At 43.7% G+C, this 16294-nt stretch overlaps 1 protein-coding gene across 3 annotated transcripts in view; it reads right to left on the bottom strand.

Annotated features, from left to right (window-relative positions):
* The window catches only part of FRMD3 (FERM domain containing 3), a 309481-nt gene that overhangs the window by 43375 nt on the left and 249812 nt on the right, over nt 1-16294 (bottom strand). For all 3 annotated transcript variants that reach the window (XM_009244544.3, XM_054519443.2, NM_001132757.2), the window contains 3 exon segments: nt 14132-14206; nt 13768-13836; nt 5608-5732 (listed from right to left, as the gene is read on the bottom strand). In XM_009244544.3, the coding sequence (XP_009242819.1) occupies nt 5608-5732; nt 13768-13836; nt 14132-14206 (269 nt within the window).

The raw sequence follows: 16294 nt of genomic DNA on the forward strand, positions 1-16294 counted from the left end.
TGTTCGGGTGGAGGGTGGGTGGGACCAAGAGTATGGCATGCCTGATGGATGAGGACAATACTCTTTTTACATGCACGAAATGCCTTTGCATGTTCACACACAGACTTTCTAGAATTTCAGTGAAACCACCTTAAGCCATCTATGGTTAGGGCAAGACACTGTAAGCAACCCTTTAAACACCCCTGCCTCTGCCTTCCACACACACTTGCCATCACATGCACAACACATACATGCATTCACATATACACTCGTCACAAACACATGCAAACACATACACAAACATTTACAGGGATGGTGCTAAAGGGTGGCTTGTGAGAGTTAGTTTTACCTTTCTCTTAATTTCCATCTATTCTTCAATAAAGATACTTTCTCGATCATATGCAAAAGCAGCTTCACACGACCCTTTAATCTAACACCCATTGCCACCCACAAGACTCTCCTTTATAAAAATTCTGGTGTCTCCACTGTGCTTTCATTTTGCCAGCAAGGGGAAAACAAACATTTTCAACTCTTATTTACTATAGTTGTACCTGCCAAGCATGGCTTTCCTACCATGTTTATGCCAGCCTGCACCACTGCTATGGCAGACACCAGTGATCTTCATTGTGTGTCTGTAATTGCCAGTTACCAAGTCTCACATGATTAATTTCACTTCCCTTCTCTACTACAATCCAGCATTCTTCCATAATGAGAACATATACTCTACCGATAAAACGCAGAGGCACGGTGCTATCTCCACTATGGGGAACCTGCTCCATTTTGCATGTGAATTTATTCAGATTAATGACTCCTTAAAATGTCATTTTCACCTGGAACAATTCCCACTGTAATTTTTTTCTTCTCCAGAAATTCTCATAAGCTCTAAGTAGCACTCTCCAAACGGTTTGCCATTCTCATCTGAAGTTTTCCACAGCACTAGTTCTCTCAGATCCTGTAACCAAGCAACTTTTGGGTGGGCTTTGAAAACGTTCTCGTTGCCCAGTGGTGCCTAGGAACTGATTTTGTTTTTTCTCCACCCTGACACAGCCAACTTGAGACCTAATCCTCCAGCTGTCATATGGCTGAATGGGGTCACACGTTTTCCCAGAACACCGCTGCATTAATCTGGGCAATAATACTCTGCTCAGCTGTCTTTGAGAAACTTGAAAACAATGGAAAAAGCTTGTCCTATAAATGGGTGGTCATGACCCCAGAGGGCCATGGCAGTGGCAGAGATGTCCCCACTAATCACACCATTTAAGACAAGGTGACAGGACATTCCCATGACCTCACAGAAGTAGAGATTCCATAAGTTAAGACTTTCTTCTCCCAATCTGATTTTTAAAAAATTTTTAATTAGAGAACACTTTTTTTTTTTTTTTGAGACAGAGTTTCGCTCTTGTTGCCCAGGCTGGAGTGCAATGGCATGATCTCAGCTCACTGCAACCTCCACCTCCCAGGTTCAAGCAATTTTCCTTCTTCAGCCTCCCAAGTAGCTGGGATTACAGGCATGTGCCACCACGCCCAGCTAATTTTGTATTGTTAGTAGAGACGGGGTTTCACCATGTTGGTCAGGCTGGTCTCGAACTCCTGACCTCAGGTGATCCACCTGCCTCACCCTCTGAAAGTGCTGGGATTACAGGTGTGAGCCACTGCGCCCAGTCATTAGACAACACTTTTAACAGGGCTCAAGCTGCTGATCTTGACCCGTTTACAAATCTAGTTCCAAAATACATGATTTGAAACCCCCAGACAAGAATCTGAACCAGTATATCCAGATGGGGAACAGTGATAACAAAGGTGATGTTGAGTCTCCACCACTCTGTGTTTGAAGCTCTGAGAAGCAACAGTATTATGTAACTCTCTCAATGGCTCCAACAACTCAACGAAATCATGCTGGCCATGGACTCCCTGTGTGATGCTGACACACCACTGAAACATTCCTGGGTCTCTATAGTCTCATCTTTAACATAAAGAGGTTGAAGTGTTTTCAACTCAATGTCTCCGAGACAAGAGCAGGACTCGGACGGTAGGAGTCCACAGGCTATGACCCTACCATGTAACCAGAGACCCTGTCTCCACAACTCTGCCTCTTACTATGCCTTGTATGCACTGCCTCCTCTCTAGTTGCATTCTCTCTGCCTGCTTCAGCCCTTGCATATCTATTCCCTGGGCTCCTCCAGTGGTTCCTGTGTAGTCTGTGCCTCCAACCCAGTGGTTTCTAACCAGAGAACTATTTTGCTCTCCAGGGGAAATTCGGCAGTATCTGGAGACATTTTTGGTTGTCAAGAATGGTGGGGTCCTTCTGGCATCTACTGGGTAGAAGCCATGGAAGCTACTAAACATCCTACAATGCACAGGAATCCCACAAAAAGAACTGTCTAGCTCAAGAGGTCAGTGACTCTGAGGTTGAAAAACTCTGCTCCAGCCATATCTGCCTCTAATCCATTCTCTACACATCACCAGAGTGATACAAAATACAACTCCCATGCCATTGATATCATTCCCATTGATATCAATGTCTCCCAGCTGCCCTCAGGTTAAAGTCTAAATTCTCCTGCAAGTCACATGAGGCCCATAATCTGGCCCTCTCCTACCTTTCTACCTCACCTTCACCATCCCCCAGAACTTTCTTCCCTGAAACCACACTCACACCTCATGCAGGTGAAACAGATCACTCCATTACCAACTCTTCCTGTCCATCTCTCCCATTTATTCCTTAGCCCACTGATTTTATGTCAGACACTCCAATGGGACTAAAAAGGAACAAATGCCCTCAAGGCAGCTCAAGGCACTGATATCCAGTGGGGCACACAGAAAAGTGGGCACACAATTCAATCAGCAGAGGCAGAACTTTGTCATCACCTCTGTGATCCCACTGCCATCTCCCCAGTGGGCTGTGAGCCTCCAGAAGAGAGAGCATCTTCATGTCTTCATCTTTATAGTCCACAGGAACTTGGACATGGTAAGTGTGGTCTACAGGGTGTACAACTTGTATTTGTCACAATTGTTGCATTAAGGAATGAATGAATTCCTAGCCTCTTAAAGTTTGGCTCTAGCACAGAAATAAAAAGAAATGAAATATTAAAATATAGAGATGAAACAAAATTCTTCATAGTGCATGCACTCAAAAGCCCAGAAACAAGGCCCATTCACAAAGATGAAAACATCTTCTTTGTTTAGAGCTCTAATCTGTCTCTCTTCTCTTTATAAATCTGAGAAGTGTAAATCTATATAATAAGTATCTATCTAATGAAATGCCTGAATCGCATTGCTTGACACTCAAAGACAAGAGCCATGGAGCAGAATTTGACTAGTAACAGAGGTACAATGGTATCCAGAACACAGAGCTATGTCTCCAGTGGATATCATACTTTGAATTTTGTGGTACCTAAGATAATTTTGCTCTTACTCTAAATTGAGAGAATCACTGTATTTATTGAAAAATTAACAATATTGTTGTTTCTACTTCTCTTGCTTTTTAATTGAGTCTCTATCCTGAAAGTTGTTATGACTTGTCTGAACTTTAAAACCCACAAAGATGTTCTATCAGGGGACAAATCTCCTGGAGAAAATAATTTGATTAGATATTGATAGAGCTACTGTGGACTTTTGAAGAGAGAGATCTATCAGTTTGGCTTTACAGCTGGTAAAATAATTTAAGATGGTTCTTTAAAACAACTGGGAAAATTGAAAAGGTAGCTTATGCATGCCTGTTCTGTCATGAGATTCTTTAAATTCTTTTGCAGTTAATTATAATTGTTTGTCTATTGTCCATACAGTTGCTATGTCAAAAACACACCTAGTATTTAGCAGTGGAACCTCATTATAGAAAATGGAGCAAAACAGATGTCCCTAACTGAATGGGATGAAGAGTATGGAGGAAAGTTTGACCAGGTTCCCTTTCATATCTTGGGGGATCATAAGGCAGCAGGCCTAGGCTTCCATATTCCCCATAATAATCATCAACCCATCTGGGCCTCCAAATTGCATTCCCATCTAAGCTTTCATCTTTGCAGACAAGGTACAGTCACAATTCCAGTTGTGAGATGTCACTTCTCTTTTCTTCTCTATTAGCCACACCCTCCTTCATTTAAACTTGGGATAATCATGACCTTCAGAAAAAATGATTTTCACTCTAAGCAATATTCCAAGCATATAGGAAGAAACTCAGAAAACCCTTAGTGACCAGAAATTAAAACTGCTTTCCTTTCATTTGCAAAACACACAAAAGCAGATAATCTGCTGAAAAACACAGACAAGCAACATGGACCCAGAGGCCCTTAGGCTAAGGAAATTAATTTGGCATGGAACTTAACAGAGTTCATTGTTAAGACAGATAACAAAAGCCATTTATAACAAGAGTGTTCTCATTATCATCATCTCTTGTAGCCCAGTTGAAGACAAGTAGTGTCTTCTAAGATCCCATCTTTCATACTTTGCACACTTTTCCTCCACCCATGGAATTTTGGGCATCCAGTTGCCCAGTTCTCCTTCTAACCATCAAAGCTGCCTTTCAGGAAAAGATTTACTAGAATTTTTTATATGTCACTGCAAATTGGTTGCTGCTACATATCTCAAGCACATCTGCATTCCAAGCCATACCCTTATTATAGACTAAAAAGTTTTCTCCTGTGAAATAAATTCTTGACTTGAAGCTGGAGGTGAAGGTGATCTTTTGGGGACAGAGTGATCTGCCCTCTTGAAACTTCCCAGTATCCAGATTTTCAACGATGAAACCAGAATCACAAAGTTAAGAAAAAGCTTGTTTGTATTCAAAGGTTCCAATAAGTTTTTGTGTGCATTTTTTCAATTTAATTAATTTCATCAACTTAATTTAAACAAATCTTTGAAATTAATAAAATGTGAGATGTCTGCAGTGTTTGCAGCAAGCATTGTGGTGAGACTCTTCCCTGAAGTAAGGAGAGTCCTTAAAAACAAAGATGCCTAGAAACACACATATTATTATTATCTTTAAAAATATAACAAATGTGGGGGTTGCAGTGGACACTTCACTTTTTTTTAGCTTGTATCAAACCTGTTGGACAATGTAAATGAAGGATCAAGAACAAGAAGCCTGGGGGGAATAAATGGGATGACGAGTGTAGAGATACTTGTGGAGAACTCTTTACTGCCACCAATTTAATTGTGATTACAGCGGCAGACATCACCATCCAATAGAACTTTCAGTGACAGAGGAAATTATCTCAGTCTCAGTGTCCAATATGACAGCCACCAGCCACATGTGGCTATTGAGCACTGGGAATCTGGCTAGTGTGACTGAGGAAATGGATTTTTAATTATAATGAATTTAAACTTAGTTTAATACAGCCACACATGGCTAATGGTTACCGTACTGGACTGGTGTAGGTCTAACACCATTAGTCTTTTCATATATAATTTTAGAAATACTTTATACCAGTGAACTCTCTCCAAGAGAAACTAACAGAGCTCCCAGTATAATACAGCCTTCCAGCTGCAAAAAGCTTATTTACTAAAAACATAGTTTACGGCTCACTCCACCCCATACACGAATCAATTACCCATCATATGCAGAATTGGTGCCTCCCTTGTTTTTTCCAGAGACAGCCTGCAGCACCAGCATTTGGAATGAAGAGACAGACTTACCCTCACCCAGAGGAAGTTCTTCTTCTTGCTCGCTGGGGGAAGAAAGTAGGGGCTGCAGGGGTTCCATGTTAATGATGAGCTGTTTGTTCAAGGAGTGGGAACTGCGGCTCTGAGTAATGTTGGCTCTGAAAACAGACACAAGCCAGACAGGGTTGGTTTCCATCACAAATGCTGGCCCCTCCATCTCAGCGGGCTGCCCAAGCTACCACTTTGTGTCTAGAGGGAACTACCTCCAGACACAGAGTGAATTGAGCCAGTAGTAAAGATGACATAACATTCAAGATAAATAGCCCTTTCTGCTCTTAAGGTCCTGACCAAATGTCCCTATGTTCTACTGCAACCCAACGAAAGAAAATACAGTTCCCAATACGTCACCAGCCCTGAGCATGCTAGGTGACAGCCTGGGCATTTTTTAAAAAAAGAAAGAAGAAACAAAAAGACATGGGAGGTAGCTAGCACTGAACTACATATGCAGAAAGGTGAATGAAGGGCATGGCTCAGAGAAATTTAACAACCACCAACAAACAAAAACAAAAACCCCTGCCAGACAGATGGTGCAGATGTTCTACAGCTATAAGCTATCTTTGTGTTGCTGGATGTCCAATGTTTAATATCAGTGTTTAATATTCTCAAAGTCACACCCTACTCACTAACTAGCCATGGCTCTGTTTTCTCCTCTGGAAAAGAGCATGCAGGTGTGTCTGGCTGAGACCAGCGACAGATGGCAAGGAAACTGTGCAGGTATCTCATTAAGCCTATTGGTTGGCAGCTGGGGAGCCTGCTTGCCCTGCCTGCTGCAGAGATACTAGCTGCTTGCCTTAGTCTGCCTGCAGGTGGATGTTTGCGCACCCTTCCCCACTCCCCATGCTTCCTGTCAAAACCAAAAGCAGTGCATACTTTAAAAAGGAGTCAAATGTTTCCTTCCCCGGAAGCCTTCCCAGATTGCTCCTCCCAATGCACACAGTCTCTCTCTCTCTCTCTCTCTCTCTCTCCCTTCCTCTCCCTCTCTTTGACTACTTTCTCTTCTTTCATAACTCACTGCATTTTCACCTCTGTCTCTGTCTAGTTATTGGCGTACTGATCATCCCCACCTAGATAAGCACCTTAAGGGCAGAGACTGAGCCAGCCATACTCGTGCATCTCACTTGGCATCTTGTGAAAATGTGTTCAGGTTTGAAACTCAAGTGCACCGAATGCAATCCTGGCTTGACATATGTTGCCATTTCAGCCTGGTCTGAGTGTTCCCTAGACCAGCTGACAGGACTACCTTCTAGCCTGAGTGTTTCTGTTGGGCAACAGGAGTGGGGAACAGCAAGATGCCTGCTACCATCTTGAATTAAAAGCTCCCATGGCTGGCATGGGTTAGAAAGGAAATTTATGAGGATTTGCTTAGCCATGGAGTCTTTTTCTTCATTATTTCATTTTATAGCCATTTACTCTGCAGCTGATATATACGAATTGGACATTCTGCTTTGTTTCAGAGAACTGTAGTCCTCACCTTAAGTAACTCACTGTCTAGAACCATAATTTTTAAGCTTTCTGGTCTGAGACCTACATTAATAAATACTTTTTTTTTTTTTTTGAGACAGAGTCTCACTCTGTCACCTAGGCTGGAGTGCAGTGGTGCAATCTCGGCTCACTGCAACCTCTGCCTCCTGGGTTCAAGCGATTCTCCTGCCTCAGCCTCCTGAGTAGCTGGGACTACAGGTGTGTGCCACCACGCCCAGCTAAATTTTTGTATTTTTAGTGGAGACGGGGTTCACTGTGTTAACCAGGATGGTCTTCATCTTCTGACCTCGTGATCCGCCCATCTCGGCCTCCCAAAATGCTGGGATTACAGGCTTGAGCCACTACGCCCAGCCCCAAGAAACACATTTTATATAATCTCCCTGTACCCAAACACACACAGGAAGAAGCACAACTGAAATTAATGTCTTATGGAACAATAGTTACATATCTATGTATAATCCACTATTTTAAAATTCTACTTCATTTTAAGTCCTGGTCTTGATCACTACTTTATTTCATAACTACCCCCGACTTTTTATTTATTTATTTTTTTGAGACAGAATCTCACTCTGTCGCCTAGGCTGGAGTGCAATGGCGTGATCGCGGCTCACTACAACCTCCGCCTCCTGGGTTCAAGCGATTCTCCTGCCTCAGCCTCCCGAGTAGCTGGGATTACAGGCATCTGCCACCATGCCCAGCTAATGTTTGTATTTTTAGTAGAGACAGTGTTTCACCATGTTGGCCAGGCTGGTCTCAAACTCCTGACCTAAGGTGATCACCCATCTTAGCCTCCCAAAATGCTGGGATTACAGGCGTTAGCCACCACACCCAGCCACATGACTCCTTTATGTGCTGTAGCCACAGCTGGAACACCATGCCTTTCATGAAGGTGACTGATGGCCAGGGTCCCATGGGAGCACCAAGGAGGGGCACCTAATCCTGTGTGAGTGAGGAGAGAGCCAGGAGTGACCTCCCAAGGGAGGCAAGGCCTGCAGCTGTTCTGGTGAGGACAGTACTTTCTACAGGGAAAGAACTGTAGACAGTGAAATCTTTACAAAAGGAAGGAGGGGAGGGAGGGAGAAAGGGAGGGATAAAAATTCGCCATGAGCAGTTTCTTCTTTTATTGTGAAGCATTCTCTCAGTTTTTGAGCTCTCCTGGGATTTCTTCTGGCCATGGCCACTCATGACTATGATTCTAGCTCTGCAAAGTACAACATACTGTCATTCCTGTGTGGACTGTGTAGCTTTCTGACCTCTGAAAAGGCCATCCATCCATTCTTGCAAGTGCAATTCTGAATTGCTCTACTCCACCTCTGACCATCCATGCCAGCTGGACTGGCTGCTGTTCCTATCCCCAGGAATCACTGCTTATGCTACAACGATGGGCCCTCAGTGAGCCTTTATGAGCTTATTTTGCTCCCCATCAGACCTCCTTCCAACATTCTTCAGCTGGAGAAACCAAGCATCCTGCTGCCCCCAACCCACAACATTGCAATGTCCAGACAATTGCATAGCTCTAAGACAGGCTGGGTTCACCAGGCTGATATCCCAGGTATGAGCCTGCCTTGGCATTAGATGGCCAGGAGGATGCCAGCTCGGCCCCTACATTCACAGGCTCCTGTTGCTCTGTTGTAGCAGAGGCCCATGGCCAGGGACAGGGGCATATAGGACGTGCTTTGTATTAGACCAGGTGACTCCTGCAGTGGATTACAACCCTGAGACTCTCCAATAATATGACTCAGAGAAGAACATTTCTTCCCTGATAAGTATAAGACTCAGATAAACCCAAAGGTGGATACAACTAGGGATTTCCCTGGAGCACAAAGAATCCAGGGCTCCCAGCCCAATGTGAGGCACTTTGACAGCCTGGGGGAAAGAGTCAGCAACATTAAAAAACAACAGGCCAAGTCTCCCACCTTTCGCTATTGTGATGGCCTGAATGTCTGTGTTCTCTTAAAATTCATTTGTTGAAACCTAATCTCCAATGTAATGGTATTAAGAGGTGGGGACTTCAGGAGGTGATTAGGTCATGATCACATGAATAGAATTAGTATCCTTATAAAAGAGGTCTGAGAGAGCTTGTTTCCCCCTTCTGCCATGTGAGGACACAGCAAAGAAGGCACCAACTATGAGGAAGCAGGCGTTTGCCAGATGCTGAATCTGCCAGTGTCTTGATCTTGGACTTCCCAGCTTCTAAAACTGTGAGAAATCAATTTCTGTTGTCTATAAGCCACCCAGTCTATGGTATTTTGTTATAGCAACCCAACTGGACTAATAAATCTACCAATTCCTTTAAACTAAAGGTTACACCTTCTTACCTAATTCTCTCTTTACACTTTTTAAAGGTGCCAACTGATTCTGGCTTCATTTAAAGCAAGAGCCCCCCAGCCCAATTGAACTAATGACAAATATAATATGCAAATTTGAAAGGCCATCTTCTTTTCATTTGCAAAGTTGTTTGTATAAACTTTACCTCATCTTTTTCTCTTAGTGTGTCTTGCCTATAAGACAGGCAAGGTAAGTATCATATTTGCAGATGAGAAAACTGAGACTCAGGGAGCTTATGTAATGTGACTAAAGACGCTTATATGGGCAAACTTAGGACTCAAAGCTCAAAGCCAGACAATCTGATTCCTGGTCCAAGGCTTTTGCTGTGCTGCACACTGCCTTTCTGCGTGATTTGGCCTGCAATGCCCCAAAGGAGACTCTGCTTGCTACCCCTACTGTCCTCCTGTTTCTGGCTACATGAGGTCCCACTGTGTCAGGCACTTTCTTAAGTATGTGCAGATGTCCCAGTCAGCTTCCACTCTGCCTTTCCACCTGAACTCCTGAGGTAACTGTGTTTATGCCTGAGGTCCCCCCAGGCCAGGCTAGGATACGTGCCATGTTTCTCCAGTCTCAGAATCCATCTATCAGATGACTCTGCAAAAATATCTGGCCCACTTTGCAGCCCACTCATGCATGTACTCCCAGCAAAGAATGGTCTCCAAATGAAGCTGTCATTAAGAACTCTATTGAAATAGAAAGGTTTCCTTTGGGAACTACAATTATATTCTAATACTGGGGCAAATGGGGTTTGAATATATTTATCCCATTTGTTTTTCTCATTGTGCATGTAAGATGGGCAAGAAAAATACCATATTTACAGGTGAGGAAACTGACATTATGTAACTCAACTAAAAGATGCTTATATAGGCAGACTCAGGACTCAAAAATGGTAGCATAAAATAGTGACTCCTGGAGTTCCTATATCCCTCCTTGAAATTAAAAGAAGTAGTGCCAGCCTCTAAAAACTCCACCTGGAGGGATTTTAATGTGAATGTATCTGTCATATTCCAGTTTTTCATTTTTGGATAAGAGATGGTAGTAATATTATCAACACCTCATATTTGTATGGCACCTTCGAATTTTTAAAGCACTTTATTTTAATACTCATAACAAAGCCTAGAAGTTGGGCAAAGTGATGTTGTAAATCTCATTTTATAGATGAGTAAGCTGATGATCTGAGAAGTGATCTACCCAAGGCCATACAGCTGGCAAACAACACAGCTAAGATTAGAACCCACTCATGACCCCTACACAGGTGCTTGTGTTAGGTACAAATGCTGCCTCAGAGTGTCTGCTGTGGTGGCAGCTATGCTCAGGTGGCTCACACAACCAGCCCTCGGCTCACCAAGCTACAGCCCTCTGCTTCACTGGGCCTCTGGAACAGGCAGATGATTGTCACCCAGTGGCCAGTTCAGGAGGGTTTGGCTTGGGTATCTTGTCATCAACGATGATCAGCAAGAAAACATCAGAGTTAGCTTCTGCTCCTCTTTTTGAAGAAGAAGAAAAATTCCAAGAAAGTGTTCTCAGTCTGCTTCTGTTTCTCCACATAAACACACACACCTCAGCAGATGTAGGAGTCTGTGAACTTGGCATTATTTGAAGAGTAGAATCTCAGAATGTGAAGAAAATTCACTAATTAAAGCCTTATCACCACCATTGTAGACTATCACCTCTGAACGCGCACCACAAGAGGAGAGCTTATTACTACATTCTCACTTTTGACGGCAGCTTCAAAGAAGCTGAAATACTTTGAAAACCAAACAATTGTCCAAGAGGAACAATTTCCTACCACACAACTAGCTACTGGGATGGAAGGAGGAGTTGCCTGAATGAAGGTTTCACACATCACTATGGCTCTGACCACAGTGCTGTCTCTGGGGAGATTGAGGTCCCCGGGGCAGCACCTTGGACAGATCTCACATCAAAGAAAATGACAGGTGCTGCTGTCGTCCCACACTCCTAGCTCATGCATTCATTCAACAGCTATATATTGACCTCTACTATGTGCCAAGCACTGTGTTAGGTGCTGGGGGACATGGAGATGACCAAGATAGACAAGGTCCTTTCCTCCAAGAGGTTGCTTTGTAGCATTACATTAATCAAATTCTTTCTGGTGTTGTCAGAGATTTGAGAGATGCTGCAAAGAACCACGGAGGCATCCTAAGGATGTGAACTCAACAGTCTTTCATATACCCAGGGGGAGGTGGAAGAGAAAGAACATTCAAAGCAGGTCTCAAGGGCCCCTAGGTCCTTGTTTGCAGTAATATCTTGGGAGATTTTAGAAGATTCCAGAAAAGGGAAACTATGATTTGGTGGATGCCTCAGCATGTATCCACTTTCCTCGCACTCTGGGGTTCAGTCTACTCCAAGAAAAGCGCTTCACTCCAGAAAGCCTGCTCCCTTCACCCTTCCACCACCTGTTACCAAGAGCCTGACTACTCAAAGTGTGGCCCATGGACCAGCCACGTGGCCATCATCTGAGAAAATGTTAGAAACACAGACTCTCAAGCATCACTCCAGGCTTCTTGAATCAGAATCTGATTTTAACAGAATCCTGAGGTGATCCCTGTGCAAGTTACAATTTGAGAAACCCTGAGCTAGAAAGCCTTGGTTTCTATAAATTATTCAAACCAAAATTTACAAGAGAAGCCTTTAAAAAAATTCTTTATTAACCTCATTAACCATCCAAAGATGGTAACTTTGAGACTCAAAAAGCCTTATTTTTTGGAATATGTATCTCTGAAAGTATATTGTAAAAAAAGTGTCCTGCTTTGTGTTTGTGCTACCAGGAGAACTCCCTCAGCATCAAGTATTTAAGATCAAATATTTGAGCTTCAACCTGGAAAAATAAAATGCATGCTGAGCCACTTGGGATAGTTCCACCTCCACTACCAGCTTCTAAGAAAATGCCAGGTGCTCTCAGGGTGCTACAGAGAAAAGAGCTGAGAACACAGAAGCAGGACACTGGAGTTCTAGGCTTAGGTCTGCCATCAAAAAAAGTCAGGACCTTGGATAAATGACTTAACTTGTCTGAGACTCAAGTTTCTTTGTCTACAAAACAGAAGCATCAAACTGGGCAATCCCTGAGGTCATTTCCAGTTCAAAGATTCTGAAAGGGATGAATGATATGTTTTATCATTTCCTCTTCATTTCTGCTGCATTGAATAAGCACAATTTGGGGAAGAGGAGGGAACCATAAAGACTTTTCTCATTGGTGGGCAGGCTGCACTTTCAGGATCTGCACCGACATGCCTGGAGCCAAGGTTCTCCAGCTTCTCTCATCCTGTAGTCTTCTGCTTCTTACAGTGTGATAGCTTGGTTTTGCAGACTTTCACATTACAGCTCCTCCCAAGTCACCCCAAAGCAGAAACAAATTTTCTTCTGTACCCATCTACATGGGATATCGTGCCAACTGCACTTCTGCTCCCCAGTGTGGGAGAGAAATGTCATCTGGATGCTTCTCCAGGCTGGCTTAGCCACACTTCTGTGGGACCACAGCCTCCTCCTGCCCAACAACCCCAAGGGACAGGGTGGAGAGGCACCCAGCTCATTTAATCACCCTGGAAATGGAGGAAACTGGAAAATCCAAGCATAAAGGAAATAACTCTGGGTTTCAAAGATGGGGAAGAAAGGGCAGGTGCAAACCAGTGCATGCGGGACTTCCTAAATAATTTAGCTCATGGTGATCTTTCCTTAAAAAGTGGGAGGCAACACGTTGAGAATGTTGAGCTTTAGATATGCAGCATATTTGAGGTTTAGGATGGGCAATGATTTGTGTAAATTGTGGTAGTGTGAAGTCCAACATGGCAAGAGAATATTTAATTATTAAGAATGACTGCATATCGTCACCTTAATGGAGGTGTGTACTCTTGAGCCAACAATGACTAAGTCGTTCATTCCTCTGCATGGCCCTAGAGAGTAATGGCCCCATGAAAGGTCAGCCTGGAGTCAGGCCAACGGGAATGGACCAAATATGATGAATACAGGCAGGAACAGAGAACTTGTAAGAGGATGAGATGACAGAGTTTGGACAAGTGATAAAGAGGATGAGATGACAGAGTTTGCCCAAGCAATGGCACAGCATCCTGCTTGTTAAGGTGATGCTCCAGACCTAATCAATGACTCTCCTGAGAGCACATAACTCAAAGTGGAGCCCAGCTGTGCTCATTCCATGGCCCAGCCAAATCTGTCTGAGTGAGATGTCTAAGGAAGTGAGAACGTCCTTCTTTAATGCTGTATGTCACTACACAAAGGGATGTTATAGGGGATTTGGAAAAGCCAGCTTTTAAAGCCACCTGGAACCCGCAGTGATCATCCACTCACCTGTGCACCTCAGGAGGCTCCCTCTGGATCTTGGAACTGGCCTCCACCACCTCTTTGGCAACTTTCCCACTGCAAAAGACAGAAACACATGTGTATGCACACATACTCAGAGAAGAATGAGAGGGATATGCACAAGTGTCCTTTTGTTAACTTCACAGGTGTCTGACCCAGCTATAGAAATCATGAGGGGGAAAATTACGGTAGAGTTTGAGGGTGCCCTGTGAGCATAAGAGAGCAATGGAGTAGAAATGGAAGACTCAAACAGAGGCACAAACCAAAGGCCACTTATTTGCAAGCAGAATTTTGAAATTTAAGTGGCTGCCCATCCCCACCCCGTCACTGAAATGGAACCATTGGTACCCACCTATATCGAAATCTACTTCCTTTAAAAAATATCTTGCTGCTTGATACAGTCTTGATCTGACTGGATTTTGCATACCTTTAAGAAAAAACAAAGCACAGGTGGTTAGGACATTGGAAAGTCCACTTACAACATGCTATAGAGGTGTGGTGATGGGGTATTTTTACTGCAAGAAAGAAATGTAATTTACCTTGTGACTCAGCCTGCATTGTGCACACAAACTATAAGAAAAGCTTCACAAAAGAATAGTTACTTTCACTATGTGTATTGCATTCTAATATTTTCTATGCTATTTCCTTTCATTCTTTTCAAATTCATGACCCACATACTGGGTTTCATAATTAATTAGTGGGTCACAACCTGCAAAAAGGACCGGGCAGTGATGATCAGAAGGAATTCTCCCCTAATTTCTATCTGAAGATATGGAGAAGAGGGAATTTTGTGACATGGCATCAGGAAGTTCGTGGTTGTTAGGGCACCTTGCTGCCTATTCCTGTATCCACAGTGAGGCAGAAAACAGCTTCCTGGCAACAGAGGTCACTGACTATGCCACGAAGAACTCACTGTGCATTGCCCAAGTGAGGGAACAAGGGTCCCACATCACCACAGGAATGGTCACTGGCTTCTGTGTCACCATGACCCTGTGCTCTTTAAAAGAACCCACAGTGGTAGATGACTAAGATACACGAGGCAGAAGCTGCCCAGCCAAGAACTGATTCAGCACCTCTGAGCCCTTCTCGTAAATAAGAACAAAACAACAACACTCTGAAAAGCAGCCTAGAGCCTGGGCTGCCGGGAGGCTGCACACAGGGCACTAAATTACTGTGACAGCTGAGGATGGCTCTACAGCAGTCATGTTAAGCCTTGTACAATTAAATCCAACAAGTTAGAAAGAACAGATCTCAGAGAGTTCAGCATCGTTTAAAATATTGATAGTCACAAAATCTTAAACACACACAGACAAAATCAATATGATCTGTAGCATTCTGAGCAAAGACATGCACGGAGCCAGGGAAGTTTCAGCACAGTGATCCCCACCCTTGAGCCTCTTGAAGCTTCCTTTATTCACTCAGTAATTATTAACTGAGTGCCAACCCTGCTCTACACACCAAGGTAAGTACAAGAAAGACACATGGCTGATCTAGCCTGGGGGCCAGAGAAGATGCCCTGAGGAAGGGACATCTGAGCTGAGATCCAGGGGCTGGAAGGTGTTAACCAGGGCACGGTGGAAGTGGTGGTGGATATACCCAGCAGAGGGCCAGCAGGCACAAAGCCATCAGCCTAAACATCTAGACAACTAAAAAGACTCAATTATTCTAAGTTAAGCAACTCAGGAATGGAAAACCAAAAATTCTATGTTCTCACTTCTAAGTGGGAGCTAAGCTATGCGTATGCAAAGGCATACAGAGTGATATAATGGACTTTACAGACTCAGAAGGGGAGGGTAGTAGGGCCCAGGGATTAAAAACTACACATTAGGTGCAATATACACTAATTGACAGGTGCTCCAAAATCTCAGAATTCACCACATTATAATTCATCCATGTAACTGAAAACCATTTGTACCCCAAAAGGTATTGAAATTTTAAAAAAATAAATAAAATTCATTTTTAAAAGACTCAATGTGCATTTTCCCATGTTATTATTACTACACACACTTTTTCTTTTCCTAATAAAGATAAGTGAATGTACAGATGTACGAAGGAGAATAAGGCAAACTTGGACAGAGAGCCAGAATCCAATTTCCCGGACCAGACCTTAAGTGGTCCTTGTTAAGGATCTTGGTCTTTATCGAGGGAACAATGGAAAGCCATAGGAACAATCTTTTGCAAAGAAGCCCCTTCCCACCACCTATGTAAACAGCCCAAGATAACACAGAAGGGCACTGGCCACAAACATTAAGCAGGGAGAGTAAGATGGACAAGGGAGGGCACAGGCCTTGGCAGGGGGATCCTGTCAGGGCAGGGCCCGGAGAAAATGGTACAGGACCCCTGAGGACACACAGAGGCACGTGAGAGCCATGGCCTTGCGGGGGCCCTGCAGTATGCTGGCTGGAGCTTCCTTCCAGACCACACCCACTCACCAGGCTAGAAACCCCCAGCAAGCTGCATTGAGATGGTCCCAGCTGTACCCTCCACCTCCTACGAGGACATGCCTGCTCTGGGC

This window comes from Pongo abelii, chromosome 13, assembly GCF_028885655.2.
Source record: "Pongo abelii isolate AG06213 chromosome 13, NHGRI_mPonAbe1-v2.0_pri, whole genome shotgun sequence".
NCBI classification, from domain to species: domain Eukaryota; kingdom Metazoa; phylum Chordata; class Mammalia; order Primates; family Hominidae; genus Pongo; species Pongo abelii.